This window comes from Neodiprion lecontei, chromosome 2, assembly GCF_021901455.1.
Source record: "Neodiprion lecontei isolate iyNeoLeco1 chromosome 2, iyNeoLeco1.1, whole genome shotgun sequence".
Lineage (NCBI taxonomy): Eukaryota > Metazoa > Arthropoda > Insecta > Hymenoptera > Diprionidae > Neodiprion > Neodiprion lecontei.
The window spans coordinates 4,387,395-4,414,973 of NC_060261.1; the positions used below are offsets into that span (position 1 = coordinate 4,387,395).

At 42.2% G+C, this 27,579-nt stretch overlaps 2 protein-coding genes across 11 annotated transcripts in view; one reads left to right on the forward strand and one right to left on the reverse strand.

Annotated features, from left to right (window-relative positions):
* Positions 1-27,579, forward strand: part of LOC107222725 (E3 ubiquitin-protein ligase MYCBP2) — a 163,626-nt gene that overhangs the window by 128,377 nt on the left and 7,670 nt on the right. Inside the window, exons 31-40 of one of the 5 annotated variants that reach the window (XM_046732848.1) lie at positions 22,659-22,881; positions 23,630-23,992; positions 24,077-24,283; positions 24,381-24,586; positions 25,066-25,216; positions 25,300-25,645; positions 25,705-25,882; positions 25,973-26,163; positions 26,657-26,722; positions 27,096-27,185. In XM_046732848.1, the coding sequence (XP_046588804.1) occupies positions 22,659-22,881; positions 23,630-23,992; positions 24,077-24,283; positions 24,381-24,586; positions 25,066-25,216; positions 25,300-25,645; positions 25,705-25,882; positions 25,973-26,163; positions 26,657-26,722; positions 27,096-27,185 (2,021 nt within the window). The remainder of the gene's footprint in view (positions 1-22,658; positions 22,882-23,629; positions 23,993-24,076; positions 24,284-24,380; positions 24,587-25,065; positions 25,217-25,299; positions 25,646-25,704; positions 25,883-25,972; positions 26,164-26,656; positions 26,723-27,095; positions 27,186-27,579) is intronic. The other 4 variants (XM_046732849.1, XM_046732850.1, XM_046732851.1 and 1 more) reach the window with 4 other exon arrangements.
* LOC107223720 lies at positions 285-19,449 on the reverse strand. Of its 6 annotated transcripts, XM_046732857.1 has the most exons (5): positions 10,280-10,597; positions 10,066-10,151; positions 3,940-4,359; positions 3,351-3,643; positions 285-3,267 (listed from the first exon to the last, which is right to left on the reverse strand). In XM_046732857.1, exons 2-5 carry the CDS (start codon positions 10,087-10,089, stop codon positions 1,560-1,562), a joined length of 2,445 nt encoding a protein of 814 aa, XP_046588813.1. In that variant the 5' UTR covers positions 10,090-10,151; positions 10,280-10,597; the 3' UTR covers positions 285-1,559. The 6 variants fall into 6 exon arrangements, with proteins under 6 accessions (XP_046588813.1, XP_046588814.1, XP_015518989.2 ...); XM_046732858.1 differs by lacking the exons at positions 10,066-10,151; positions 10,280-10,597 and adding an exon at positions 19,307-19,449; XM_015663503.2 differs by lacking the exons at positions 10,066-10,151; positions 10,280-10,597 and adding an exon at positions 18,102-19,449.

Below are 27,579 nucleotides of genomic sequence, written 5' to 3' on the forward strand. Positions count from 1 at the left end.
ATAGAGGCGGCGGGGGAATTTTTCGGCGACCCTCGCCCGACCCTAGATGAACAAGCAAACAATATTTTCTAAAAACGGATCTCTCGCAGGGCGGTGAAAATCTTTCCGAGTACACGTGTTGTACAAATAATTCTATCGAAGTACGACGGATTCGGAATTCCTCTTTGCAGCACTACCGGAATTAGTTTTTTATACGGTGTAAAGGGGCGTGTTATGCCTATTTTTAAATACAGATAGAATTTGATTGAACAAAAATGAAATAGGGTTGTATTACACCTTGAACATTTCGTTTGAAAAATTGGGAAATTTTTATATTTCACTTTAATACCTGAAGAAGCAAATTTATCGATTATTACACGTTGGTACAATTACACATACGTATATATATATATATATTACAGTCATCGTATACGCTATTAATTGTATTATATAAAAAGTATTCACTCCCACGATATACGCGTTTCCGCTACACATCCTTTGTTGCTTTGCACACGCCATGTTTTATACGCAGTCACAAAGTGATATCAAACAAAACAGATACTCATTTCGCATACATTATATCTATATATGTAGATATATTTATATTTATATTTTACCGTATATTAATAGTGAATAATTTATCTACATTACGTCGGAATTACAGCAACAATGGCGGTCTCGCATTCATTTCAAAAACGAACTTTTCAAAACTATTATTACTAATTGCATTTTACGGTATTCTACTCAGTTCCTTGTTAAAAATGCGATCAAGTTTCTTTTTTTTTTTTTTTTTGAAAAGAAAAAAGTAAACAACGTATCCGAAATTCAGGCATATTTTACGCTTCCTTCCAGAGGGCATTTCGCGTCTTACCCTCGATCGTGTCTCACCCGTGAATCGTGATATTTTCAGCTAGCCAGCGTCGAAATAACTCACGTGCAAGCACGTGCGGCATAATACTGTACACTCTAAAACGCACGAGTCCGATCTCTTCACATGTGACTTTAACCAGAGACACGCGGACCGGTAATTGAATAAAACGACACGCTGCCGCCGTTCTCAACAATTATTTAATAACCATCACGATTCGTTGGTTCCTTTACAATTTTCCCAAATATTCCTACAGTCTACAATATCATACGAAGGAAAAAGTAATTCTCATACAAACTTAAACCTTAAATAATTCAATTTTTTAACACCTCGTTGTTTCATGTCCACGCATAAAGTTCATGCTCACTGTATATTTTTTCGAATTTCGAAATTCGACCAATCCAAACGAGACCACAATTTGAGTCTTACTCATCTATTTACCGAGCCGTGATACACGCAACGTAATATTTACAGATCAGCTATGAATATTTTCAAAGAACTTGAGTAGAGACGCAAAATCATATAATAATAATATTAATAATAATAACGATAAGTGATAGTCGAACATATATGAGATACGTTGTACCTATAAATACGTAATACGCTAATAGTAATGATATTGAAGTCTTCCTCTTGTTATGATACGTATATATTAAATAATAACGATCGATATATATGTATATCACAGATTAATTTATGGTTGACGGAAGTTTTACGAAATGGTGATCGGCGTTGTCTCCGTATCACCAGGCTTCGTTGGCAAAGGTCTGTTGGCCATTTTACTAGATGGCCTCGAGTTGGTGTGAGTATTCGGCTCCGAGAGTTCCGAGTAAAGGTGAGCCGCCGCGTCCGAGGGTTCGGCGTACTCGCAGAGCAACGGAGCCGCGGGCCTTTTCTGGGGACTCTTCGACGACGTACCGAGAATGCTCTCGCCGAGGGCCTTGAGGAAGCTCAGAGGTCGAGTCTGGCTCTTGGCGGGATCCCTGAAGCCGGTCTTCTGCCCCTCGTTTCCGGTACCACCAATTTCCGGCGGCAGAGGCTGCTGGGCCCGACCGACAAGTCCAGCCAAAACTGGTTGGGACAGTCGGCTCGTACTGGGTACCGTTTCGTCGCCCAGAAGCTCGGCGTAGAGGTGATTCTGGTCGCTCAGTTTACTGTCCCGAGGCTCGGCGTACTCCACGATTTGGGACCGAGGCCCCACGGGGGTCGGGAGAAGCTTGTCCAGGGACGGAACTCGCGTTCCGACGCTCGTCGAGGGCCTCAAGGCCGAGCCGCGAGCCCGGGGTCTGACTACAAGGTCGTGGTAGACCGCCGGAGTCTCGCGGTTGTCGTTGTTGTTGTTGTTGCAACTCTCCTCGACCTTGATCAGGTCGTAGAGGTGCTCGATCATGTCTCTGGCCTCGCTGTAGTCATCCGGATCGTTGAGTCGCTCCCTGAGCTCCCTGAGGTAATCCTCTGTCAGTTCTTCGGGCAGTGTTTGGGTCGCCTTGTTCTCCGTGTATGCGTAGGCGTCCTCGGCTTGGTCATCAGGCGCCGTTTCCACGGCCAGGACTCTAGCTTCCGGCCGCAGACCCGCGTACTCGTTAACGCTCATCCGAGATATCGACCTCGCCGATGTTGCAGCGGCCATTCCGTTGCTCGGCGACATCCACGAGGCCAGACCGGAGAAAGGACCCGACGTCAACTTCGGACAGACGCCTCGCCGCCGGACGTAGAACAGACCGAACATCACCAGCACCGCCATCACGCAGAGACCAGCTGCCGAGCATATCATCACTATTATCCGTTTCTCTCGTTCCAGCTGCTTGGGGTCGCTCATTTCAACGTCGAAATAACCCTTCGGCTTTGGGTAACCGTGCGGACCGACGTTCGGCGGACTTACGCTAGGCTCAGGCTTCGTAGCAGGGTCCTTGCAGCTTATGTGGTGCACTCTCGCCGCGCATATTATGCTCGTGAAGTTGCTCATCAACAGCCGGCCCTGCGGCACCTTGAAGCACCGACCTAGAACCTCGTCTATCTCGCAGTAGCTCGAGGCCATCACCGCTACCACGGAACCGTTTGTTCCGGCTAGATTTTTCATCCATTTTTCAAGATTGCAGCTGCACGGCTCTGCAAAGTAGTTACCGCTTATCGTCGTTCGGCGAAGACTCTGAGTCTGTGCCGCGAACCTCAGAGAACCAGGTTCCGCTGTCACTATGTGGTTCTCGGTGAACAGGAACTCAGTCTGCGTTTTAACGTTCTCTGACATCTTCACCGATATCGATTCGTTCTGAATACTCCGGAATAGGTTCTGGTGGATCGCTATGTGGTTCCATTGGTTGAGCGATATCGCCCGGTGCGCGATTTCCTGAAACTCGTTGTTGTTCAGAGTCACCGTTGCCGCGACCACGTTTATGGCACCTGTCTCCATGTCATTCACTCTGAAAATTCAATGGTTGGTTTAGATTTGGATCGTGATGATTTTGTCACAGACGCTTCGATAGGAAACGAACGGTCCTCTTACCTTGAGTATTGAATTGTGAAATTTGTGACTGGTGCCAGAAGCGCACCGGTTTTTATTTGCGCAACGCTCACGTCGACGAATTCTAGATTGTCGATCAGAGTTCGACCGTTAAAAGCACCCGACTCGATTGTCCCGATAGTAGCGTTGCTTATCGCCACTTTCAGTATCTTCATGGCGCTAAACGTGTCCTTGCGAATCACCGATGTCTCGAGATTGTCCATGCGCACCTCCATGACTGTCGAGGGAAACGCCATCGTTGGTAACTCGTCTATTTTTACACTCTGGAACAATATCTGGAAGGAGAGGAAAAACACTTGGTCATCAACATCTTGAACCGGTTAAATCTTTGCACGGTGAATAAGATGGAGGGTTAACACCGCGGTTGAAAATAAAGTAAAAGATCCGTATCCCGAGCCATTATCACATGGCCGTGTGCGTTTGTCTGTCAACGAGTGAAATTTTTAGAAGGTAGCCGTTTTCCTTTTTCTTTCAACATCGGGGATCACAATCTGACCTGGCTCAACCTCGGCTTCTAATTACAGTCAAAAATAAAACGATGACAATCATGAGAGAGGAGATCGTGACTGACCTGGGTCGCCGGTCCATGACGTCCTGGCTGAGGCGTGTCGAACTTGAAGGCGTTGGTGGACAGCTCCAAGTCGAGGACATCCTTGATGGTGATCTTCAGCAGCCATAAAAAAACGTTTGGCTTTATCTTTACGGTTTTGCACCGAGCTATAGAGACACTCAGTGGTTTCAGCGAGTTCTTGAACGCGTGACTCTCCAGCAGTACCGTGTCGCACTCCGATACCTCGAACAGAGTGTTCGGGGCGCTTAAATTATTGAACGCCTGGCTCTTCGCTACCACGTTGGAAACCCCTGAGACGTGCACTCTACGCAGTTGAACACCTCCCATAAATGCACCTGCTTGTATCTTCAGCTCTCGACACCGGGATATTTCCACTTCGATCGCTTCCTCCGGCACCGAACCTTCCACCAGCTCCACATCCTGGAACAACGAAACCATAGTTTCATGTTTTGTTGATACAAACGTTACAATTGTTCGTGCTCGTGAAATTTCATCAACATCAATGGTGGTTTTATTCACCCACTTTCTGTGTTCACCCACAGTAGTGGGACTTTCATAATCGCTCAATCATTGCTATCGTCGAATTCATTTTCATTAAAAGACTTTTGAACACTGAAACGTAGCAGGAAAGACTTCGTGGTTTAAACAATTATGGCTAACAAAAGTGGTCTAAAAAGCTTTGTCCTCAAAGCCTACGCAGAGAATGCATATCCGTGCAGGTTAACCTGTTTTTTTACGTTTTGTTGGCACCACTTATGCTGATGAGCCGACATTTATGCAAATGTGCCTGAGTAACTCTATTTGGAGCCGAGTTTATAAACGGAAACGCTCAGAAATATAGAGCTTATGCACCGCGTGCAGAATGGTCGGGGGTGGCTGTTATGCCCAGGATTAGACATAACAACGTTGCTGAAGATCATTGGAAGCATTTCTTTTATAGAGTCGTAGCGTTTTTAACCTTTAGCTGGCACCTTGGGGTTCTTCGTGACCTAAGAGTTTTTAACCTTTAGCCGTCTCTTTTATTATCTGGTATAATATTGCTGATAACCTTGGGGTCAATTGAAATTAATAATTATTGTTGCGACCTTGTTTATCTTGTAAAAGACGCTTAAGTGTATACCAACAAAAAAAGAAAAATTCAAGTAATAATATTGAATTGCTTCGTTACAGCAAGCAATTTTCGGTTGGGGTTTTCAACGACTCCAAGGTGCCAGCAATGTTATATCAGATAAACGTGCCGGCTAAAGGTTAATCGATTGAACGGGGATAAAGTATACCTGCAATCCTTTTTCTTCTGCGCTCTGTTTACCAGTCAGAGCAACCATACTGTACCTATAACCCGACAGATGCTCATATAGGATATATTTGTGCGCTGGGTGAAGAAGAAGTAAACGTAGAGGCGACGTTTTACTTGTGAAAAATGAAAATAAAAATCCATCGAGCTTCCTGTTTTAACTAAGATGGCGACAGGCTAGCCAAGGCTCAAGACTGAAAGGGACAGGTTAATAATAACAGTCGCTATATTCCAGTCTGAGACGTCGAGGAATTTCACTCTCGGAACCTTCAATTCAGTTCATTTTATTCTTTCTACCTTTTTTCCTCCGTTTGTACGAAGAGCACTGAACTATAATTAATTAGCCGAATGATTGATTGCTTTATTCGTTCGTCCTTAATTCATTCGTTTAAGAGTCTCATTAAACTTTTCACAATTATTTTTCTACTTCCTTGTGCATTGTCAATCCCTTCGCACAGACACGAGTTTAACATCCTCCGAATTTTCTGCCTGCAAGTCGAAACCCAAAGTCTACAAGCTGTCCGGAATTTGGCTCTCTGGCGAAATCTTGTCGAACACGCGTGTTTCGCTGTTACCCAATTTAGCATCACTGGTCGTATAATTAGTTCTTTGTGTAGCTGTGCGTAATTCATTGTTCACCTCCAAGGTTACGTGCCTGCGGTGCAGCTACCGTCTATTTTGCCCTATTTCACGGTTTAGAAAACCTAGTTATTTCCACTACAGTCCGACGAACATAATCAACTCATTCTCTATGATTCACACATACAACATATACGTGACAATGTACATGATTACTTTCTTATCACGCTCTGACACGGCATACAGTTTGGAAAACCTGTTTATTTCCACTACATTCTGACGAACAATTAGCTCGTAATATCTATGATTCACATATACAATATAGGTATAGTATAAGTGATAATGTTCACGGTTATCATGTAAAGATTCGTATGGCGGAGCATTTGTAAGTGTGCTAGAAGGTGAAACAACTGCCATTTAAAACTACATGGAATTGACTAAAATTAAACGAATAACTGCTGTAGCATGGGTATGGTAGCGGTTTAGCTCTCGTGCTTTTTTTCTTGAAATAAACAGAAGGAGGGGAAACGAGGCTTCAAGACGTTTAGAGGGTGACTTGGAAATCCATTATCACAATAATCAAAACGTGCACGTCATAACTTTCTCTCGAGGAAAACAAGAAGAAGAAACTGGCGCGGATGTTGTCGGTTATTCGTATTAAGATCCTGCTGCTGCAAAGTAGTGGATAAATCGTTACAATTTCACAGCAATCGTGATGAAAACGGAGAAGATTTTCTACATACAGTTAATGAAAAAAGGAAACCGCCCAACGCCACGCGACGATACAGTAGCCTTTGACCGAACAAACGCCAAAGCGCTATCGCGATGACGTGCGGCTAATTCCGATAATGGAATGGAATGGAATGGAATGGAACGGAATGGAATATAGGAAGCGTCAGGATATTAGCTTAGGCATAAAGCTACACGAGCCGACTTGAAAGATAGCAATCGGTCTACCCGTATCAAACATTTCCTGCTTAGTTCCCGAATCCAGAGTGTGACAAAGCCGTATAATCCAACAGGACTTGTCAGGGCAGTGTATTCTTCCCGAATGCCGAAGGCTACTCTTCCATTATGCTTTGGCTCTGAGGTCATGATCTGAAACGTGGCTAGGTCTTTGAAACATGTATGAGTTCATTTTCGAGCTCTACCACTCTCCGTATCTCGAGTCTTTGCGAACGCTGCGGACTTTGTCCTGATCGATCTGAAAATACGATGACAACGATCTTGACTTTAAGGAAACTCGTTGCCGCGTTGTTGTTCCTGGTACCGAGCATTTATATTTTCAATTCTTTGGACCTGGTCGACTTTCGATCAAAATTTATTTGGAACTCGACCACAGCTGTGGTAGTTTCTTTACCAATTAGTGGGATTAGGTACGTGGAAGGAACTGAGATTATACCGCGTTTTCAACAAACGTCAAGAAACTTTTACCGCATTTACTGATCTCGAATAAAAGCTATTCAGGGTCGTAAAAAGTAGGCGGAAGTAAGTTGAAAGCATAAGTACGAGGGAGGGTTTTGCTTTTCTTTTACGGTACTGACTCGAGACAAGTTTCTTCTCTGTTTCTTCTTCACCGGTACCTCTAGTGAATTCCAAAGTTTTGCGGACTTTAAAATGCCGTGATGACTCCCTCCGCCCGACCGAAAAATCTAACGGTAGACGTTATCGCCTTTCGTGTCTATTTTTACCACCGCGTGCGTTCAACGTAACAGTGAACCCACGTGACAGACTTAGAAACGCAGAGACAGCCTCTTGTGTCACAGTGAGGTGGGAGAAGAGGGTAATTAATCGGTTTATTTTCAACCAAGTTTATCCGTGATTTGTCGAGCTCGCTTTTTACCACCCCTTGGGCATAACGACATCGCTTTATATTTCCCTGAACCTGGATTCTTAGACGTGGATGATCAATAAATGAATCGTTACCCTTCCAATTGTAAAACCCCCGATACTCTACTCGCATTGGCAGTGTATTCGATGCACAGGAAAAGCTTTTGACGAAGCAGCGGAGTAGAAGTGTATTCGCGACGTAATTCAACCTCGAAGTATTAAGTCGTGGCATGTACGGCCTACTCAACTCACATGACTAAATTCAGAAAAGTTCAAATAAAGAAATCTGCGATAAGATGAGTACGAGCACAACGAGTGTTTACTCGCTCTGTTGACACTCGAACAATCCATTACGCAAGCCGGTACACGTTATGCCCGAGTGTATATTCTTCTGCTGTGTACTCTGAACGTATATACGAACTATGGCAACGTAATTTATGGCTGACAGTTGAAACCGCACTACAAGATCACCTTGAAACGCTGCCCGCTTCAAAGTACCGGTCAACGTCAAAATAAACAGTCTCATTTGCGTGGAGAATTTTCCTGGAGAGATAGCTAAGCCACTTCGTTGATCGGCACCAAGGAACGGTCAAAGGTCTAAAGATTTCTTCGAGGTATTTTCATCGGCGGCAGGTCGACGCTTGGTCTAAATTTAAGTTCATTCATTTTTTTCGGAGGGATACATGCCTGCCCACCTACTCTTCTCCGGAGAGGGAACCAAGAGAGAACCAAGAGCGAGAGAGAGTGGATAGTAAAAGTGTTCCTTTAACGCCGCCGAGGTCCATGGACGTACTGCAGTTACGCCGTGACTAACGGAAAACGTCACGTGGCGTGAGTCAGTTGGACGTTTTGCCAGCTAAAAGTTACCCTCAGCTATTTCTGTGTCAACACACAAAGAAGAGCGAGAGCGACTCACGCGACGAGAGCATAAGTAACGAGTATATGGAGTATGTATTCCTTGGGAAGGGAGAGAAGCCTCCTCATCCCTTCTGTCTTTGCTTGCTTGCTTCCTTCCTTCGTTCCTTCGTTCGTTCGGCAACGACCGGCATTAACCCTCCACCCCATGGACCAAATTTAGCGAAAAGCACACCTCTGGAACGCTAAATCTTTTCGCGCAAAGATCCGTCCTGACTAGTACCGACTCTCAAAAACTACTCGGGATAATAGATGCGGGAAAATCTTGTTCTGACCGTGAAATCTACTCGGATCTTTTGGTCTCTCTCTCTATCTTGGCACACGTCCATCGCGAATGCTGTTTGTACGTGGCTCTTGGTCAACGGGATAATTCTTGACGCGCCTCGTAGTCTTTGAAAATTACCGAGGCGTCGAATGACCGGCGTAATTTAGCCGCCACTCACAACGTCTGATATTCGATACTTATCTTGTAGTTTCTAACGAAGCAGACATTTTTTCCGCCAATCGAAGCTCGGCAATAGTTTGTTTTACGTAGAGGATAGAATAGATTTTCTTCTCTTCGTTCACCGGTTGTTAAAGTGTCTTCGTCAGCTTTGGCAATTGTACAAAACAGAGAAAATTAAACTTGACTTACGAAAGCATCTATTGGAAGCCAGGATTTCGAATGAAAACCAAGCAATCGTGCCACATCCAGTTTCAATTCCATTATTCAATGTTTTTCAAAGACTGCACATTATCAGTACAGCTGATTTCAGCAGTGAGTCTGTTTTTCTCAAGTAGCACCGTCTTTAGTGATACCGAGTACAATACCGGAGAGAACAATCAATTTTATTGTTTTCCTTGTCCATTTTTCGTTTCACTGAAGTAAATTGATCGTCACATTTTACGGCATAGCCTTATCTGCTTCGAAACGAGTCATAAACTGAGCAGAGTAAACCAAAGAAACAAAATAGAACATCACTTTAATTTTACTTCCAGTACGGTTTGCGTGCAGCTTAAGGAGTCTCCACGTGGACGAGAAGCTACACAATGAAGCGGTGCCTAATCTAGGGCTGTTAAAATACAGACATTAACCAGATTATGGTCATATTTCGTAGGTGGATGAAGGGACGCTACGTGGAACTGAAGCCAACGTAACAGCGACTAGCGGTTATGAATGTACAACAAATAATCACACGCCAGTTTGCTCTTGGAATATGTTCAACAAACGTCTAACGCCGCAGACCTTCAGCCAAGGTCACCTTTTCTCACAACTCGTCCAATATTAGCCGTCAGGGTTCTTTTACTGTTTGTCGAAAGATGCCTAGTCCAAATCGTATTAGAACAAGTGTCTAGAAATTTCATACTCGCGAACGAATAATTTGAATCACAATGGAGAAGAATTTCTTCCATTCCCGTCTTACACGAGCTGCTCGACGACCACCCTCGATTCAAGGGATTATAATATTTCCTCTTTACACTTGAGCCGCTACCACGAAGGCCGAGGGCTTCTTCCCCCAAGAATTCACCTTCTCTCTACGGGGGTCCGTCATGATCCCTGTCTACAAAGGCTGTTGCGTGTCGCGGAGAATTCATCCGTCTGGCCTGACTCGACCTGGCGGAAGAAGTCAAGTAAGACGAGATTAAATATATGGAAGGGAAAAAGTGCTGCCCAGACTGACGTGGCCACGAGAGGTTTCTCGCATATATGTGAACCGAACACATTGGTTTGGCTGAACTTACGCGGTCACCCGTAATCACCCATTACGTATGAAGGATATCTCTTGGAGCTGCTACACGGTGAGTTGTTGAAGAACTTGCTTAACAGCTGGCGAAGGTTGCGACATGTATGTGTAGTATGCACGTTACATTGAACTGGGTCACATGCCACCACCTAGTCTTAGTTCACTCGGTGCGTCTGTCTGACATCAGAGGGGGGATGGGAACGAAAAATGGCTACCGGAATCGCATTACGTATTTAAAACCTTCTCCAGATAGCTTTTAAATTGGGAGGGACTTGGAAGGAACTACCGAACACCAACGAATGAACGCGGACGTTCGACTATCCCCTCGGTTAATATTATTATACCAGTAGTAGAAGAAATGCGCCTACTAGACTACAACGTTGGGGTTTAAAAATAGTATCTGGTCGTTCTAGTTCCTACACTTCAGACGTGTGTACATCTATCTGCGTATGCACGTATGTATGTCTTCAAGATGAAACAAGAAGAGGTAGAAACGTGTGGAGATACGAAAAAAGAAGAAGAAATCACGCCTGCGATACCAAAACTCATTCCCTTCGGTGTTCTCTAGATCGTGGAGTCAAGCCACGAGAACCTGACTCGAAGTTACAACTGGACCCGCAAGAACAGGCAACGCGATGCTACGTTCTTTGCTCGAAATTAATACTTGTGTGGCAATAAACTTTATACCTACAGGTTGACACTTGACACTATTTCTATGATCAATTCGAACAATGGCTGCATTAAACGCTCGTCTTGTATTCGACGTACATCGTTCTCTGTGACGATTTTCATCGCACAGTTATCGCGAACGGAGTAATCGAATATGGAATGACTGGCTCCAACCCGGCTTTTCTCCCGCCATTGTGGAAATCCCGTTGCGTCACACTTTATCCTTTATTCGAAAAGTTGTTTCACTTCAGAAATTGCGTCGCATAGCAGCTGAAGTGAAATTGTTTTGAAATAATTCTGTTTTCTGTAGAAGAATTTCTGGAATGCGCGTGTAAATATACATGCGCGTGTCATCAAGTTTTTATCGCGGACGAGTCAAACCGAGAGTGGTGCGATTGAGATACGCGTATAGACAATGACCTATAAGTATCTATTTAAACATATTTGCCAGCTCTGTAAACCTGCGCCATTAGCCTGAGCCAGCGATTCTGGTTTCTCATAATCAGCTTTTCTGCCTCGACTTGTGTCTTATTTACTCGGCCCTCTTATCTCGCGTTACACGCATAAATGGCGCGTATTCTTGCACGAAGCACGTCCGAGGACACATCGTTGCTCGAAAGGCCGTTCCTCTCAGTGTCTCCGTCTGTTTTTCCTTCTCTCTCTTTCTCTCTCTCTCTGCCCCCCTCCGCCAGAGTTTGATGAGCTGGTCCTGACCCAGTGCACAAAAAATACGAACGTAACGTTGCCAGGTCTTCGTACACTGTACACGCACTTTGGAAGCCAACTTATCGGCGCATAACCTCCAAACCTGAAACGTAATGAAGATTAGTCGCTGATATAGTTGAACGCCAAACGTGCGGAGTAAGACAACGATTTTTTAGTCATGACCATCGCTGAAAACGACCATCAGTTGTTGTAATAATCTGAGGAGGAAATGGGTCCGAAGCCCGGTTATCTATAACCTGTCAATCCATCTATAGTGGAAGCAATTACTCTTGGCTCCTGTATGGCTTCTCAGCTTAATGCATAATGGCACTGTTTTTTAAATCCTAGCCGAGGATTAGTTTATGATTCATCTTTCTATATTCACTTTTACCGAACACCACATGGACGGGAAATAATGCTGTAACTCGTATTTTACTATCGGGCACACCTTTCTCTCCGACAATGAGATAGTTCGCGAGCGTTGAGAATCGTCGGTGGGAACATGGTGTTCGTCGAAGGCTACTTTACACACAGTATAATACGCGAGACCATAGAAGAACGAGAACTGGGAGGAATTGATCGATAGAAGAAGAAGAAGGTGCATGGCGATCGCTCGAGAGTTGAGGTGAATGCCCGATCAATTTATCGTATATATCAGTATAACGTACGCGTTGGTAGGTAGGTAGGTATACGTTACGTAAAATTCTAGGCAAAGGCACAACTGCCACACTGTCGTTTGCGTCGTCGAGGAGTTTTGCTCCAGCTGGCACTTGAACAAATATGGGTAATAGCAGTCAGCCAGCCAGATAGTCGGAGAGGCAACCAAGCAGCCGCATCATACAGCAGCCTTCGACTTATTCTCGTTTCTATCGTTTCCGTAACGGGAACGAAACGCATCGTCGAGACTCGGTCGTTCAACTGATCAACCCTGTATTTCATCTTTAATACAGAGGCTGAAACGACTTCCCAGAAGATTATCTACGACATTTGCTTGGGGGGTCAAGAAAGAAAAAAACGGTTTTCAATTTATACGACAACGGTTTAACGGACTTTGATCGGTTTTCGTTTGCTGGTATTGTTTCACAATCATAGGATGCGTATGATCCAACCGCTATCGCGACTCTCGTCCTTTCCTGTTGAAAAATTTTATCTCCACTGGAAATGCCTGGGGTTTGTTTTCTCGTCAAACGCGATAAACTTAACGCGACGTGGCAGCGTTTCCGTCTTGGTCTACGAATACACACGGAATGAATCTACCCTCTATTGACCTTTGACACTTGACAAGGTCATTTGGTTATTGTATCCCAAGACGAGGATGATGTGGGCGCTGCTTTATACCGGCAAACATAAAACCGAGTCTTTATTACATTTAAGGACCATTGAACGTGATCCTCGTCTTCGTCTGCTTAAACTCCAGCGAATTAAGGAGGATACCTATAACGTCGAATCTCTCGTTTGAGACTCTGAGACAATTTTATACCTCCCTCTCTCTCTCTCTCTCTCTCTCTCTTCTCGGGTGCATTTAGCTATATTACTTCCGGTGTTCAAGTGTGTACTCGGAACAACAAAAACGCCTAACGCTCCGATCGCCCCTCAGTGAATTAAATTTCCATATTCATTATGCATTGTGCGACTACGTGAAGGAATTTCCAGGGTATGGTCTAATTCTGACGGAAGTTTGTTCGGAATTTAGGGGCGAGAGAGCCGCGTGTGACCGTCTAACTAGTCTGCTCGCAGCTCTAGCCGAAGTCAAAGAGAGAGAGAGAGAGAGAGAGCACATGATGTTTCAACATTTGAACCCAGTGTGGCGGGTCAACTCGCGAGAGGTCAGTCGGTAATTTAGTTAATTAGAATACAACGTACAGATAGCATGCAATTCGTTAAGTGCTCTGCCGCTGGTTGACCATAATAATCCACCAGCTTCGCCGAGCTCGTGGTAAACGACAAATGTAGTCGCAGGACAGAGTGAAAGGCAATATCAATTACAGTTGGACACGTGTAAAACTGTGTACCTACTTTGAATCTTACACCAAGAGGGATTTGATATTCGACTTTGATCCAGCGTTTTCTGCGTAGTATCGATGTACGAAATCGATACGTTTATATTTAGTGTCTAGTACCACTCCCCAAGATCCATGTAACTACCGTACGAGGTTGAAGTTAGTAACGTTAATGTAACGAACGTCAGGGAACAAATCATTACCGTGCAGTTTCCGAATGACTTTCCAGTAGTCGGCTTTCAAAATATTGATTATATTTTGTCTTTTATCATAGTTTATCAAGTTTCAGATGTCGATTCTAAAGGTCCGAAGTAACGAGTTCTCCTAAACATGGATTGTTAGAGTAACGTTACTGACTTCATCCTCATTGTAACCATTTCGTATTATAGTATAGGAGAAAGCGTGGAGATACGATGGGTACTTATGATGTAAATTAATTGCCTCAATTTCGGTTCGGTAATTGGTGACATGAACCAGTCGCGAATGAAGGAGTACTAGAAGAAGAAAAAGAAGAAGAAGAACGGAGATGAAGCAGTCACCGAATGGACCAACTTCAGTCCCCTTCTCTCTTCTACTTTTGTCCTTTTTTTTTTTTATCCCGGAAGAGCGGAGTCGCCGATTGATAATAAATCGAGCTTATCTCGCTCAACTCAAACCAGGGATTTCAGTCGGGCTTTGCTGTACACACGAGAAACAATCATTCCGTATCCAAGCGGTAGCCAGTCTCGAGTCCAGAGTATCAAAGTTTCGATTTTATCTCTTTCTCCGAGAGACAATTGTCGGTCGGCTTAGCCGAAAGCCGGTCGTTCGAACGGGCCCTGGAAGCGCGTTCCTTTCTCTCTCTTTTTCTCTTTCTCTTTCTCAGTCTCCCTTTCTTTGCTCTCGAGTGGTGTGATATGTGGTAAATAACTTTCGGCCTCGTTTCTCTCTCTTTATTTCTCTCTCTCTCTCTCTCCTCTATCGTCGTCGCGACCTCCAAAGGCTCGAAGAAACTCTCGTTGAACGGACACTCGAGCTCCGACACAAATGCACCAACTATTCACACTGGTATAACATAACCCGCATGTCCCAGACGACTGTCCCTCCTCTCCAATGAACGGGCAGAGCCTCGTCGTCGGCTCGAGACTCATTCAAGTCTCGTTGAAAGAATCTATTGTGAATAAATTGACTCTGAAGCTCTCGATCGTTCTTGCCTACACAATCGCACACACGAGCTTTTGAAACAATCCCTCGGCTCAATGAGACCAAATAAGTTACTGAATGAGCCCCGACCATGCGACAATAACTCGTTACTACACCTATACCAACCCGAGATTCCCAGCGTCCTGCGTATCGCGTCGTCTTTCACTCCTTATTCAGATTTAAAGAATACTTTCTGTTTTCTTGGAGATAATTTTATCCTCGGATAACATTGAAATTATTTACTTAATAATTCACCGACAAGCGAAGGAAACTTTATTTCAACGTGGCGGTGAAGATACATTAAGAAATTCGGAACGGCATCTTTTAACGAGCTGACCCCTTTGACCGGAAGTTGTTTTATTCGGCGGAAGAACCTGGCTGTCTAACAACACCGAACGTTGCGTGCAGGCCATGAGGTATACATACGAAATTTATGTTACATGCCTAGGCGTGGGGCTTTCTTCAAATTGTACGACAGCAAGTGACAATAAGTCGACGGAGACATTTATCACGCGGATAAAAATTCACTCCGTAATTGTTATTTTTCATTGAAAATTGCACTGTAAACGATAAGTTTGAAGCTTGTATAATGTATATTACGTCGATATTTAAATGGACGGATGATCCGTCGACGTGTGAACGCAGATCCAGAGACTACGTGCGGGTTGCGTTGCGTCGAATCACTGAATCATTGACTATAGGATTTGATTAGGAAGTCTCGGTTGTATTATAACTGTGAACCGGAAGTATTAAGTCACTGAACCGCGCGTCGATTTTGCGACGTTTTTACTGTATCACAAATAGAGTGATGCGAATAAACGACAATAATAATTATACGAAGTCAGAAAAAGTTTCGGAAATCGCGAAGTTTGACGAGACTGAAGTTAGCAACGTTAATCCTTACTTCGTATCCTCAGGATTGTCTGAAATTTAGCTAGTAAATTATGACAAATAAGAAAGTGTTTATGTATTCTGAAAAGCCAATTCCTTGAAAATCGGTGAAAATAAAATTGTACAAAGATTTATTCCACGATTATTCGTTACGTTAACGTTGCTAACTTCGTATTTGCGCGATTTGCGGATACGAAATTGGAGAAAATAAAATGACGAGGGTTCGATTGGTTTTTAAATCTTCGTTTACACAACTCCGAAGCACACGCCTGTAAGTGCACCGGTGTTTAGATCCTGGATGCACTCTTCATTCAAAATGCATCCCGTTTAAGAATCTCATGCACGTATCACTGCTAACCGTATACCTACGGTGGATGAAATATGGAAAGATTTATCGTGAGAGATGTTCCTGCGTTTGCTGAAGCCGCGGCTGCATATTTTCCAAAGAGATTATAATCAGGGCGTCACGCTGCCGTCACCGTGAATGATCGTCGAGACTTGTAGGAAGAAAAAATACGGTGGAAACAGGAAATACAAAATATTTATATCGCCAATTTTGTTCTTCTTTATTGCCTCCTTTAATCAGGGCCTGGATAAATAAGTATTCAAAATTAGATAATACGCCCGTGTAATGTAGGCCTAAAAAACTTAAAAATGATAAAAAAAAAAAAAAGTGAAAAATAGCAACTGCGTTTAAAAAGTATTTAAAAAAAAAAAATCTGTACTTGCATATTAATCCAGGCCCTAATTGTAATGATTCGAGATTTGTGATCTTTAGTTGTATTGAATCTGGTTGACGGTACGAAATTGGAATGATCAGTGCCACGGAGATACATTCCAAGTTCTCAATCCTTCACGTCCTTGTGAAAGTTTCTCTGTGTATAAGTAAAACAAGCATTGCTCAAGAACCGAAACAGCTCCTTTTTATCCCTTCTTTTTCTTTCCCCCGTATGTATAATTGTCGGCAACTTCTTTAAACCTGTTCTTTTTAGCATTGAATATACCGATTGTTTAATTTCTCCTATTGCGATGAGGTGAATTTTAGTAAAACTTTGTAATTTCACTCTCCACGTGTCATCGATATTCGCGTTGATTCCTGGTATATCAAAATAAGACGCGAGATGTATTGAAAGAGAGAGGAAGATTTTTACGAGATTAATTCGTAACGTTAACGTAACGATTTATTTTTCCGAATATAATCGTTACTGCGCAATTACAGAATAATTGTCCGAATTCAGATTTTTACTAAACTGAACTCCTTCAAAGTCGTTAAAAAATTTTCAAAACCAGTGAATGTTTTGTTAAACAATTTGCTACGTTAACCTTACTAATTTCAATCTGGTGGATTTCAAGACGAATAAGTTGTACGCTTGGGAAAGGCGGTGCATGGTATAAAATGCTGACTCTTATTCTGCGCGTTATTTATATCGGGTGAGTCGTCTTTTGCCACAAGGATATATCTACGCCCGGACTCTCGGGGTTCAACGGATTTTGCTTTTGCGTCCGTGATCATACGCGGGAAAATCGAGTCGGTGATCATCGATGCGCAACCTGATGCAGCAAGTGGAACGCACGTTATAAACTACCTGTCCGTCCGCTATCCAATCCTACCTGAGCCCTGCCCTGACTTTCGGTCTCCAACCGACACAGAATTTTATTACTCGATCTTTTTGTGTTAAGAATAATTTCTATGCTAATTATACTGGTATTGATATCGCGATGTAATTTCGATATACATATCAGGTTCGTTTTGACCCTGGGAATGAAATTCTATGAGAGACTGTTGGGAAGGATTTTTTCCATCCCACTTTCTTTTTTTCATCAACGTTGCAACAAGTATTTCGAACGATGAGAAATAACGTATGAAAAATCGATTTTTAAAGACCTTTGAAAATCGTATTTATTTCCCACTGGATTTATCGCCGTACAGATAATCGCGTTGGTTTTTCAAATTCGTATAAAAAAAAAAATAAATAAATAAAACTACGAACACGAGTGACATTTTTCGGCTACCGGTATTCAAAGTATAATTTCAGCCACTGCTTGTTGTTTGAAACTGTATAAAAGCAGCGAAAGCTTTTTTGTAAGATCCAGTTTACTTGTAACTTATACGTACGCGATTTTGCAAAATGTTATTAACACGTATGCAGAAGGGAGGGGAAAACGTTGAGGGATAATTAGGTAATTGGGTTGCACATTGACGGTTACGGGTCGTTGAACCGCGTCTCTTTATAGCTCTGAAAATGTGACGTCACGTAGTGCAGGCTGGATTTTACGTTTAAACAAAAATAATAGGTACGCAATGGCGGGTCGCGAATTGATAGACGACTAATAGACGTGAAGAAAATGAAAATGAAAAACAAAAAGACACACCTTGTCGCTGCTGAAAACGCACTTCACGTTAATCCATTTTTTCACAACTACGGTGCAGTTGCAGCCGTCAATTGCGCATATTCCGACAGGCGGTGCGTTTTGGCAATTGGCATTTTTTGGATTATTTATCACGAACAATATAACCGCGAATGCGACGATTCGACGAAACCACTTTATTCCACGATTATTATCATTATTACAGGCACAGAGAGATTTTCTTCCATCACTGATCATTTTTACGATTTACGATGAAGAAATTATTCCGAACAAGGAGGAGAAATACACCCGCACTCACTACACTGCGGCTGATACGTGTGTTTGATAGATTGATTTTTATTTCACACACACACACGCACACACGCGCTCACAGGTATGCAAAATATTTCGGGCACTCAAACTGTCGAACTTGTTCGATAGCTCTCCACCTCTTTCCGCACTTTTTCAGTAATCACTGCGAGCATTTTATTATTAAATTCGATTCCTTCGGGCTTTTTTTTTTTTTTTCACATTCAAATAAGAAAATCTTCACGCCGTGGTTTTCAAATCGCTTAATTGCTGGTTAATCGATTATTACAAATAAAACACTTGGACGATTTATTCGAGTTTAAAAAAAAAAGAAGAAAAAAAAAAATTTCAGCGGACGGTTTACGTTTTTTTTTTTTTTTTTTTTTTTTTAATCAGCGACGTAACTTTTCACACACATTTCTTTTCAAAACTATCATCACATCTCGGTATTAATTGTGTATGATATTTAATCCCATAAAATATCGATTCATTTCTTCATTACTCGTTATGGCAATTCAAATCCACACGCACAACTTCTCATTGTACAGATACGTGAAAATCCTGCGAGTCCTCGGTTTTGTTCACATTTTTCTTTCTTTTTTTTATCCTCGCTCTCATTCCTCGACGATCAGTTAATTGATAAAATACATCGATTAAATAAATCCAGATTATCGTCGTCGGAACACATGGCGAACAATATCAGCGGCTGTGTTTCAATTCGCGATTTTTATACCGATCGGCAAAATAACCTTTCGCACTGCCGTGTAAATTGTATCGCATACAGGATAAGGCTTATATCGAGCGATGACGACGACGATGACGACGATGACGATGATGATGCTTTTACGGTGAAAAGATGAAAAGATTTGAAAGAAGAATGAAAAGAAAGTTGAGATTAAAAATAAATGAATTGAACAGACGTCGACCCGCGATGTTGCGAAATTGTTTTTTTCTTTCTTGAATTTTTTTATTTTTTTTCCCCTCCGTTTCTACAAAAATCACGCTTATTCCGCGATCTTTACTCAAAACTCACGGCTCGGCTATCGGTGAAACACGCGTCGCGATAGCCGGATTGTAACTGGTGAGAAATCGAGTTGCAAGCGTGTTTCTATCCCCACCATGCCCTTCGGCTATTCCTCCGTTACACCAGCCAACACACATACGAAGTATTATTTTACACCCACAAAAACGCGTCTACGATACGAAACGCCGGGCGCAACGGACCATTGCCACCGTATCCAAGCACACACGCGTATTACATGTGTGTGTACGTAAATTACACTTTTCCACGTCGTCGTCGTCCTCCTCCTCCGTAGGCTGGCATCGCTTTCATGGGTTGGTCGTACAGGTTCTGACAAGTTTTGCTAACCGTGACACAATGTTGCTTTTTTTTCTTTTTCTTTTTTCTTCTTCCTTTTTCTTTTGGAAACAATCGTCCACCGATTGCTGAGACTTAAATATATCACGCTCGTGTAGCGGCACAATTTTACAGATTTTTCCTTGATTATGTAATTTTACTGCACGCGGAAAATCTCCTCGTCTAATTTCATCCCTCGAGTCATCCTGGAAGCACCGATCGGGGAGGGGTGTCAATGGCGGTGGCCTTTACAGCAACAGGTGTTTGCCATCTGATCGAGATGCTCGAGACCCTGTTTTTAAACGTGATTTTTTTACATCGAAGCGTCGTTTTCCTCAAATTCATTCAAGCGGAAGTAATTTGAAAACGTTTATTATTTACGAATAATTTTCGCCAGATTTTAGTTTCGGCGATCTCGAAAGAAAATTGGCTTTGTTTCCCTGTGTTTTATTTTTTTATTTTTTTATTTTTTTTTTTTTTTTGTGGTTTTTTTTTTTGTATTTGGTGTACGGATTTCCGCCGCAAAGAGCTGACACCTGCCATCCCAGGGTCTTTTGTGCAGCCGTTTCCGATATGATCACCCTGCGCGCACGTGTTTACCATATTTTCTTCGATGCTGGAAATTAAATTTTACCTCAAGACGAAATGGAAAATTGTACGATAGTAAAAGTTACGGAGTGTTACTTAAGTGGTACTTGAGATTATCGCTCTGCGTTGATCGATTACGTCTGGCTGGAAAAAATACTGGATGAAACGTCTCTTTGAAACGCTTATATATATATATTTATATATATGTGCGGCATTTCACTTCAATTCGGTAAACGGTTAACCATAACATTTTTTTAATTTCATCAAGGATTTTTCCTGCATTGGTACGATCCTGAAAAGCTTTAAAAATAATTTTCAAATTATTTTAATCACTCGTTTTTACCCCATCATTTCAAAAACATTGAAATGAATTTTTGTGAAACCAAAGAAAAACCGTTTGATTTACAAATAATCAATAAATTTTTAACGGGTATGAAAATAGAAAAAAACGATGAAAAAATAGAAGAGATGATTTAAAAACAAAAAAAAAAAAAAAATTGTAATAAACACTGTCCCACTCTGAATGTTGTGTGATAATTTTTCATTTTGGAAACCAAATGTTTTTTTTTTTTTTTTCTAGTTTCATAAAAATCAATTCCGATGTTTTTGAGATGGATTTAAAAAATCACAGGGAAAAGACGACTGATTAAAACTATTCGAAAACTTTTTCGAAAGCTTTTCAAGAGCCGTAGTAACGTAAAAAAAAATCGTTCGTGAAATTAAAAAATGTCACGATCAACCGTTTACCGAGTTGTCATGGAATGCGTTGTAATTTGATTTCGAAGCGTTTATCGCGGCTGTCTTGAATCGCAGTGCTTTGTAATCAGTCTTTGTGCCATCTGGGAATCAGTGATAATGTTACTTTTATTTGCGTTCAATAGCTGGATTGAATACTCGACGATCGATTGTCTCTTTCACGCGTTATCTGGCTTCGGAATCTGATAGCTGTTTCCCCGCCATCCTGGCATTGTCTTCCATATCGGGATGCAGCCTTGTCGCCTTACGGCTTGTGCCTGGCATCGAAACAGCCACACATAAAATATGCCGGTGACATACGCCGTTTGAAAATTGGGCTGCTCGATGTGCCCGAACTTTTTGGAAATTAAATGGGGGAAAAATTTGATTCTTTTCTAATTTATCTGAATAGCAAATTTTACATAAAATCGAGTTATACCTGCACTGAGAGAAATATTTAGTTCCAGTTACCGCTCAGTACTTAACTATTTTCTTTTTCTTACTACAACCGAAAAATGTAGTTCTTGGTAGAAAATAAAATTAGTTTTCTAGCTGTTACGATTTCTTTCTCGAGGAACCTTGCGCATTGTACGATCAGATCTGACCACCGAACTGAAACTCTCGACCCCATAGTCAGCAGAATCCGGTAGCATCCACATACGTCGAGGGATACTTGCCAATTAGGGACATCGATGAAACTCGTTTTAACGAACCGAGCTCTGCAGACTTTGCCAACATCTCTCGGCGACTGTTGATCATGGCAGCGGTGTAGAATATGATTCTGTTCCCCGGACTGATTGGACTGGAGAAGTTTTCGTTTTATCAAACGACTTCCGGTATCGGACCAAAGTTTCTTCAAAAAAAAAACTTTCCTACTACTCTCAATCATATATTGTTGCCCCCCCCCCCCCCATTATTTTCCTCATTCATCTAAATTCTAATAGATTTTATCGCCGATCGATCTTGTTTAAAATCTTGTCCGCTTGTATTCGAGTCGAAACGGCACTTCCGGTATTATCAGACAAGCGTGATATGATGTCACTGCATTATTGCAGCCTGTTACACCAAGTGCTCGTGTATCCAAGATATTGCGAACTCGAGACTCCGCTGTTTATGGAATTGACTCTGACTCTCTCGTATGGTTACTACTCCGTTCCGATCCATCTTTGGAAGTAGCTGGTATAATAATGGAGCAAAGAACGTATTACTGTCGCAAAGAAAAATACGGCGTAGCGGAGTTTCGCGTTAGCGGTTTATTTCTGGAATCATTGTCAGTTTTTTTTATCAGACGTGAGGAGAGAAAGAAAGAAGAAAGAAAGAACATATTTTTATTTTACTAGGCCATATGCATCCGCGGGTACAAGGTGAGAGAGATTACATTAGAGATATCAGACTTACATACTGCTTACAATTAATTTTAGCTTAACAGAGAGAGAGAGAGAGAGAGAGAGAAAACAAACAAAGAAATAAAAATCACTTACAATTAATACTGAAACCTCGTTGCGCGGCAAAGTTTTTGCGATTCTCTGTTTTCTTTCGGCGATTTGCAATTGAAATTAATTTCTATACCGTTTTTAATTTTTTCGTTTCAGTTGCCACTCGAACGAGCGACTCTTCTTGCGGGATTTCGTTTCTTGCTCGGCCGGAACAAGCGGAGGACGATTAGCGCGATGGTTGCAACCGGACAGCTTTGTGGATCCTGCAAAATGCGAGGCTCTTTATTCAAGGGACGAGATGAGATGCGGATGGCCGGCGATCGTCACTGTTCTTACAAGGGACCAATACGGCGAAGTTGTTCACGTGTCGGGCCTGAAGGTGGGTGAATTCCTTCGTTTAAGGGGGGGTTTACAGCTTGGACGGTCTAAAATTATATCTGTTTTCAGGATTTTTTTTTGAATAAAGTGAAAACACTTGGAGCAATTTGAATTTCAAGGTATTATTATTTATAGTTTCAACAACATTTTCAATTTTTTTCATCGAAATTGATCACAAAATGGCGGCGTGGCGCATATAAGTAGCGAACGACTCCGAACTCGAGAGCTTTTGCGATGGCGCATCTCCTGACATCACTGTCTAACTTGTAACAAATAGGAAACTTTTTTCAGTTGCAAACTCTTCTTCGGGTTCCAAGTCGTAGCCTAAATGTTTAAAAAAATAAAAAAATAAATTCAAATATATACGTTTATGAACGAAGAATAGTTTAAAAAAATTCGTATGAAAAAATATTTGGGATTGAAATTCAGAAATCTAGCCACGATCTCGAATCGCTAGACAAGTTTTGAAGATTGTGTGAAAATTTCAAGTCGATCGGATAAAAATTGAACCAGAATTCTGAGCTACCGGATTGAAAACCTGGTCGTTTGCTACTTATTTCCGCCATACCGCCATTTTTTTATTAATTTCAAACTGCTTCGGGTGTTTTCATTTTCTTAAAAAAAGAAAAACTCCCAAAAACAGGGATGATTTTAGACCTTCCCAGCTGAATTTCAATCCTCTCCCTGAACCCACGGCAAAGCCGTAAAAAATATCCATAACACCGTCGAAAACTCCCGACGTGTTTCAGATCGAAGTGAAGGCGGTTCCCATCGACAAAAAAGACATCGCGGACTCTGACCAGGGTAGAAAAATGCGTCGAGTATCGCAACCGGACCCGATGACCTTCGGTGGTCATCCTCAGCCCACCCTCGACGTTCCCTACGAAGTTACAGTTAACAACAAGATGTGCTTCTACGCTATCACCATCATGAAGGCCTACCAGAATTACTCGTTCGAAGAACTGAGGTTCACATCTCCGGCGGTCAAGAGATCCAGCGAAAGTATGCTCGTCAGGCCCAACGGCGATGGAAGTTACAGTGCCACATGGACGCCGGCCTCCGTTGGCTGGTACTCTCTTATGGTTACCGTGGACGGGTACAGCATGGAGGATGTGAGTGAAATGGGTCCGAAAAATAAGGGCGAAGCTCGCTTTCCAGGCGAAGAAGCTTACGCGAAAATTGGTCTCATGTTGCAGAACTTCAAGGTCGAGGTGAAGGAACCACCCCAAGGTATGCAACCACCGACTCAGAACATCGTGAAGAAACCTCAGCACCAGCCGAGCAGACTGAGGAAATTCGTAGCAAAGAATAGCGCCGGGCTCAGGATCAGGGCGCATCCTTCTCTCCAGAGCGAGCAAATCAGCGTGGTGTTTGTTAACGATACGATAGGTTTTATAGACGAGGTAAGGGAGCGGGTCTTTGTCGAAGGAACGTTGTCGGTTCGATTCTATCCTGTGTCTTTTACGTGGTCGTTTGACGCTTGGTAATTTTGCGTATCAGATGCACAACGACGACGGTGTCTGGCTACGTTTGAACGCGGAAACCATCAAGCAATACTGCAACAGTGGGCATCTTGAGGCCTGGTGTCTGCAGTACAATCAGCATCTGGGAAAGACTCTGTTGCTTCCGGTTGAGGAGCCGAAAACGATTCTGGACCAAGTGATAAAGGAAACTATCCTGCGGAAAAGACCGGAGCACAACGACGAGTAAGTTTGTTGACGAATTATTCGGGGTATTGAAGACAGGATGTGCGCCGAGAAAAATTTCATTTGTTATAGTAACTAGAAAAATTCAGTAAAACAGGTATAGTTAAAAAAACTGTTTGAATATTGTTGGGATTACGAAAAACGAAGTACGCCCAACCATTTTGCGCTATCGTCGATCCTTTCTTGGTTATTGCAACGCAAAATCAGTTTCTGAGATTCACTCTACTTTTTTAGTTGAACAAGGCTTTAACGTCAATTTATTCTTGCACAAGCGTTAAATTTTCGCAACAGTTGCAAGAAAATATAGCAACGGTGATCGTAATGAGAAAGAATAGCAACCGATACTAGAAATCTAATTTTCATTTTCTACCTAGAACTATATTTTTCGATAGTGGTAAAAAATGAAAATTGTCAAGGACTGAGCGGTATCCGGAACTAAAAATTTCTCTCAGTGTACGAAGTCGTGGCGTATATTTCAGCAGGAGAAAGACCGTCACTTTCGACAGCGGGAAATGCATGGTGGTTGTCAAGTGTGGAGCTTCTGGTCACAACATTCGTAGTAAGCCAAGTCTCAAAGCACCTCCGGTCGGCATGCTGGCCCTTGGGAACAGCATCACTGTTCAAGAATACGTAAGTTTCTAGACGTGAAATTTGACGGTTGTTTGTTTATTGTACCGCTGGGGTTGAGACGTATGAACAATTTTCTCTTTCAGCACGTCAACAGCGAAGGTACTTGGGTACAGATAGACGACGAGGCGGCCTTCAAATATTGCTTTCATCCCGAAGACGAGGCCTGGTCACTAGCTGTGAACAAGCACGGTGTAGTTTATATGAAAATTGAACAGGAGCTTGAGAACGACCAAGCGGAGAGAAAACTGATGATGCCTGATGCCACGTTTTCGCATGACAATATAGGATTCGACTTTTCTGCACCGTCAGGCAGCAATGAAGGATTCAACTTTACGACGCGAAATTTTACCCCGGGAACTGGCGGGTCTGGGGAAGGAAACAACATAAATCCATTCGTATTTGGTTCTTATAATCAGCATGATTCTCCAGGTAAAACATCGAGGTACACAATGATGATGGTTCGATAGTTGAATGCTTGAATTTTTCAGGGAGCGATAGATTTACACCAGAGAAAAACGACGCCTCGCCAAAGTTCAGTAAGCCGCACACCAAGGAACGAGTGGCGAGAGAAAGGGATCGAGAAGGTGGTGGAAAATTTAGTGTGCTTCAAAAATGGTTACGGGGTGAAGACAAGCACCACGGAGACAAGAAGGGATCGCCGGGAAAGTAAGCGCACAAGTTGATCGACGTACGGAGATAAGGGATACCGGCACGGCCACATTTTTTAAACGTTTAACAACATTTTTTTGTTTACAGAGATATTCCAGAGTTTGTCGGAGTCTCGGTGAAGGAACTGGTAAAAGCTATAGGGGAAAGTCGGGCCAATGGTAACGGATCAACTCCTCCGGAAACACCAAGGAGAACATCGAGAAGTTCTTCTCCAAAAAATACCCAAGGTGGGTCTCCACGAATTCACAGCCGTTCTTCTAGTCCAGTCCCAATACCTGGTACGTATTTAGTTCTCACCATAGTCGACTCAACAATCAAGAAACATACAATAAATATACACTTTTTCAATACTAATAGATACTCGTCAACGTCTCGCACTTTGAAATTTATTGACAAAACAATGTTAGAGATAGGTGTATAATAGTGACAGAAAATAATAAGCTCATATTTCCGATGATTAAATTCCGTAACAGTGTAGTTCGATGCTTTTACGAATTTTACACATATAGCAGAATCAAAGTAGTGTCACTTTTTTTATCATTGTATTATTTGGACGAGGTATGCACACGTGTTTTGGGAAATATTTTTCTCACCGCAGTCTAGAGAATAGCAATAACACGTTAAAGAAGTTAGGTTTTCAGTGTTTTTATCGTAATAAGCTGAAAATTATTACGGTAACTCGAGTATTTTGAGACATTTATCAGACCATATAACGGTCAAGTAGCACAATCACACGATTTAGTTGTAACAATCTAGCGGTGTTGGTCTTAGCGGGATCCTGCCGACAGCCAATTGGTTCTGGCAACTGCCTCTTTCCTCCCGCTGCTAACATTCCAGGTATTCAGTGCTTATGTTCCTAAGAAACCACGCAAGTCGCAACAATATGAGATGAATCCAAAATTTTATTATGAACACAAAGACCAAGCTAGAAACTCTACACCATCTCACACTGTTACGGCTAATAAGCGTTGTTTGAAAATTTTTCTTCTGCATGTGGGTTCAAAGTTCTCTATTTGTGAATGATTATCCTGTATTATGTACTTGCTGCTTTTAGTAATGTAATTAAGTTATAGTCGTGTAAGTTAACATTTTATGTGACTTGAATAAAGTTTAATACATACAAAGATTACGGCAGTATGAGAAACAATATTCAAGCCACAAAACTGCCATTAAAACCCGATACATGTTGCAAATATTAAAAACTCGCCAGGTGGGAGGAATTTGATAGGCGGGGGGGACAGTGCTGGCAGCAGCCCTCTGCTCTGCGGCTCCCCTCGAAGTATCGGGATATCTCCGTTAGGTAAGGATACTAACACGTTTTTATACCACTAACTCACATAAACCTACGTTTGACACAAAGCTTAACGTCAACTAATCCACTAACAAGGAGTTTTAATATTACGCGATACATAGAACATCATGTTGGACCATGCGTTACTATCATGTTCAGTATTGCACAGTATACTACATCAGCATGCAAAACTAACTCTAAAGCTTCTTAAATCGTTCATTGTAATTCTACGCTTAAAGTATACAGGGAGAAAATGGTAACGGTAAACATGCATCCAATTTGAAATTGATTTCTAACTCAATTTTTTGCTGTAAAAAATATTTGCGAGTTTTCCCGCTTGTTTATATTGATTTAAAAACTCATACACGATCCTTGTATTACAGCACAGTTACAGTATTCCTGG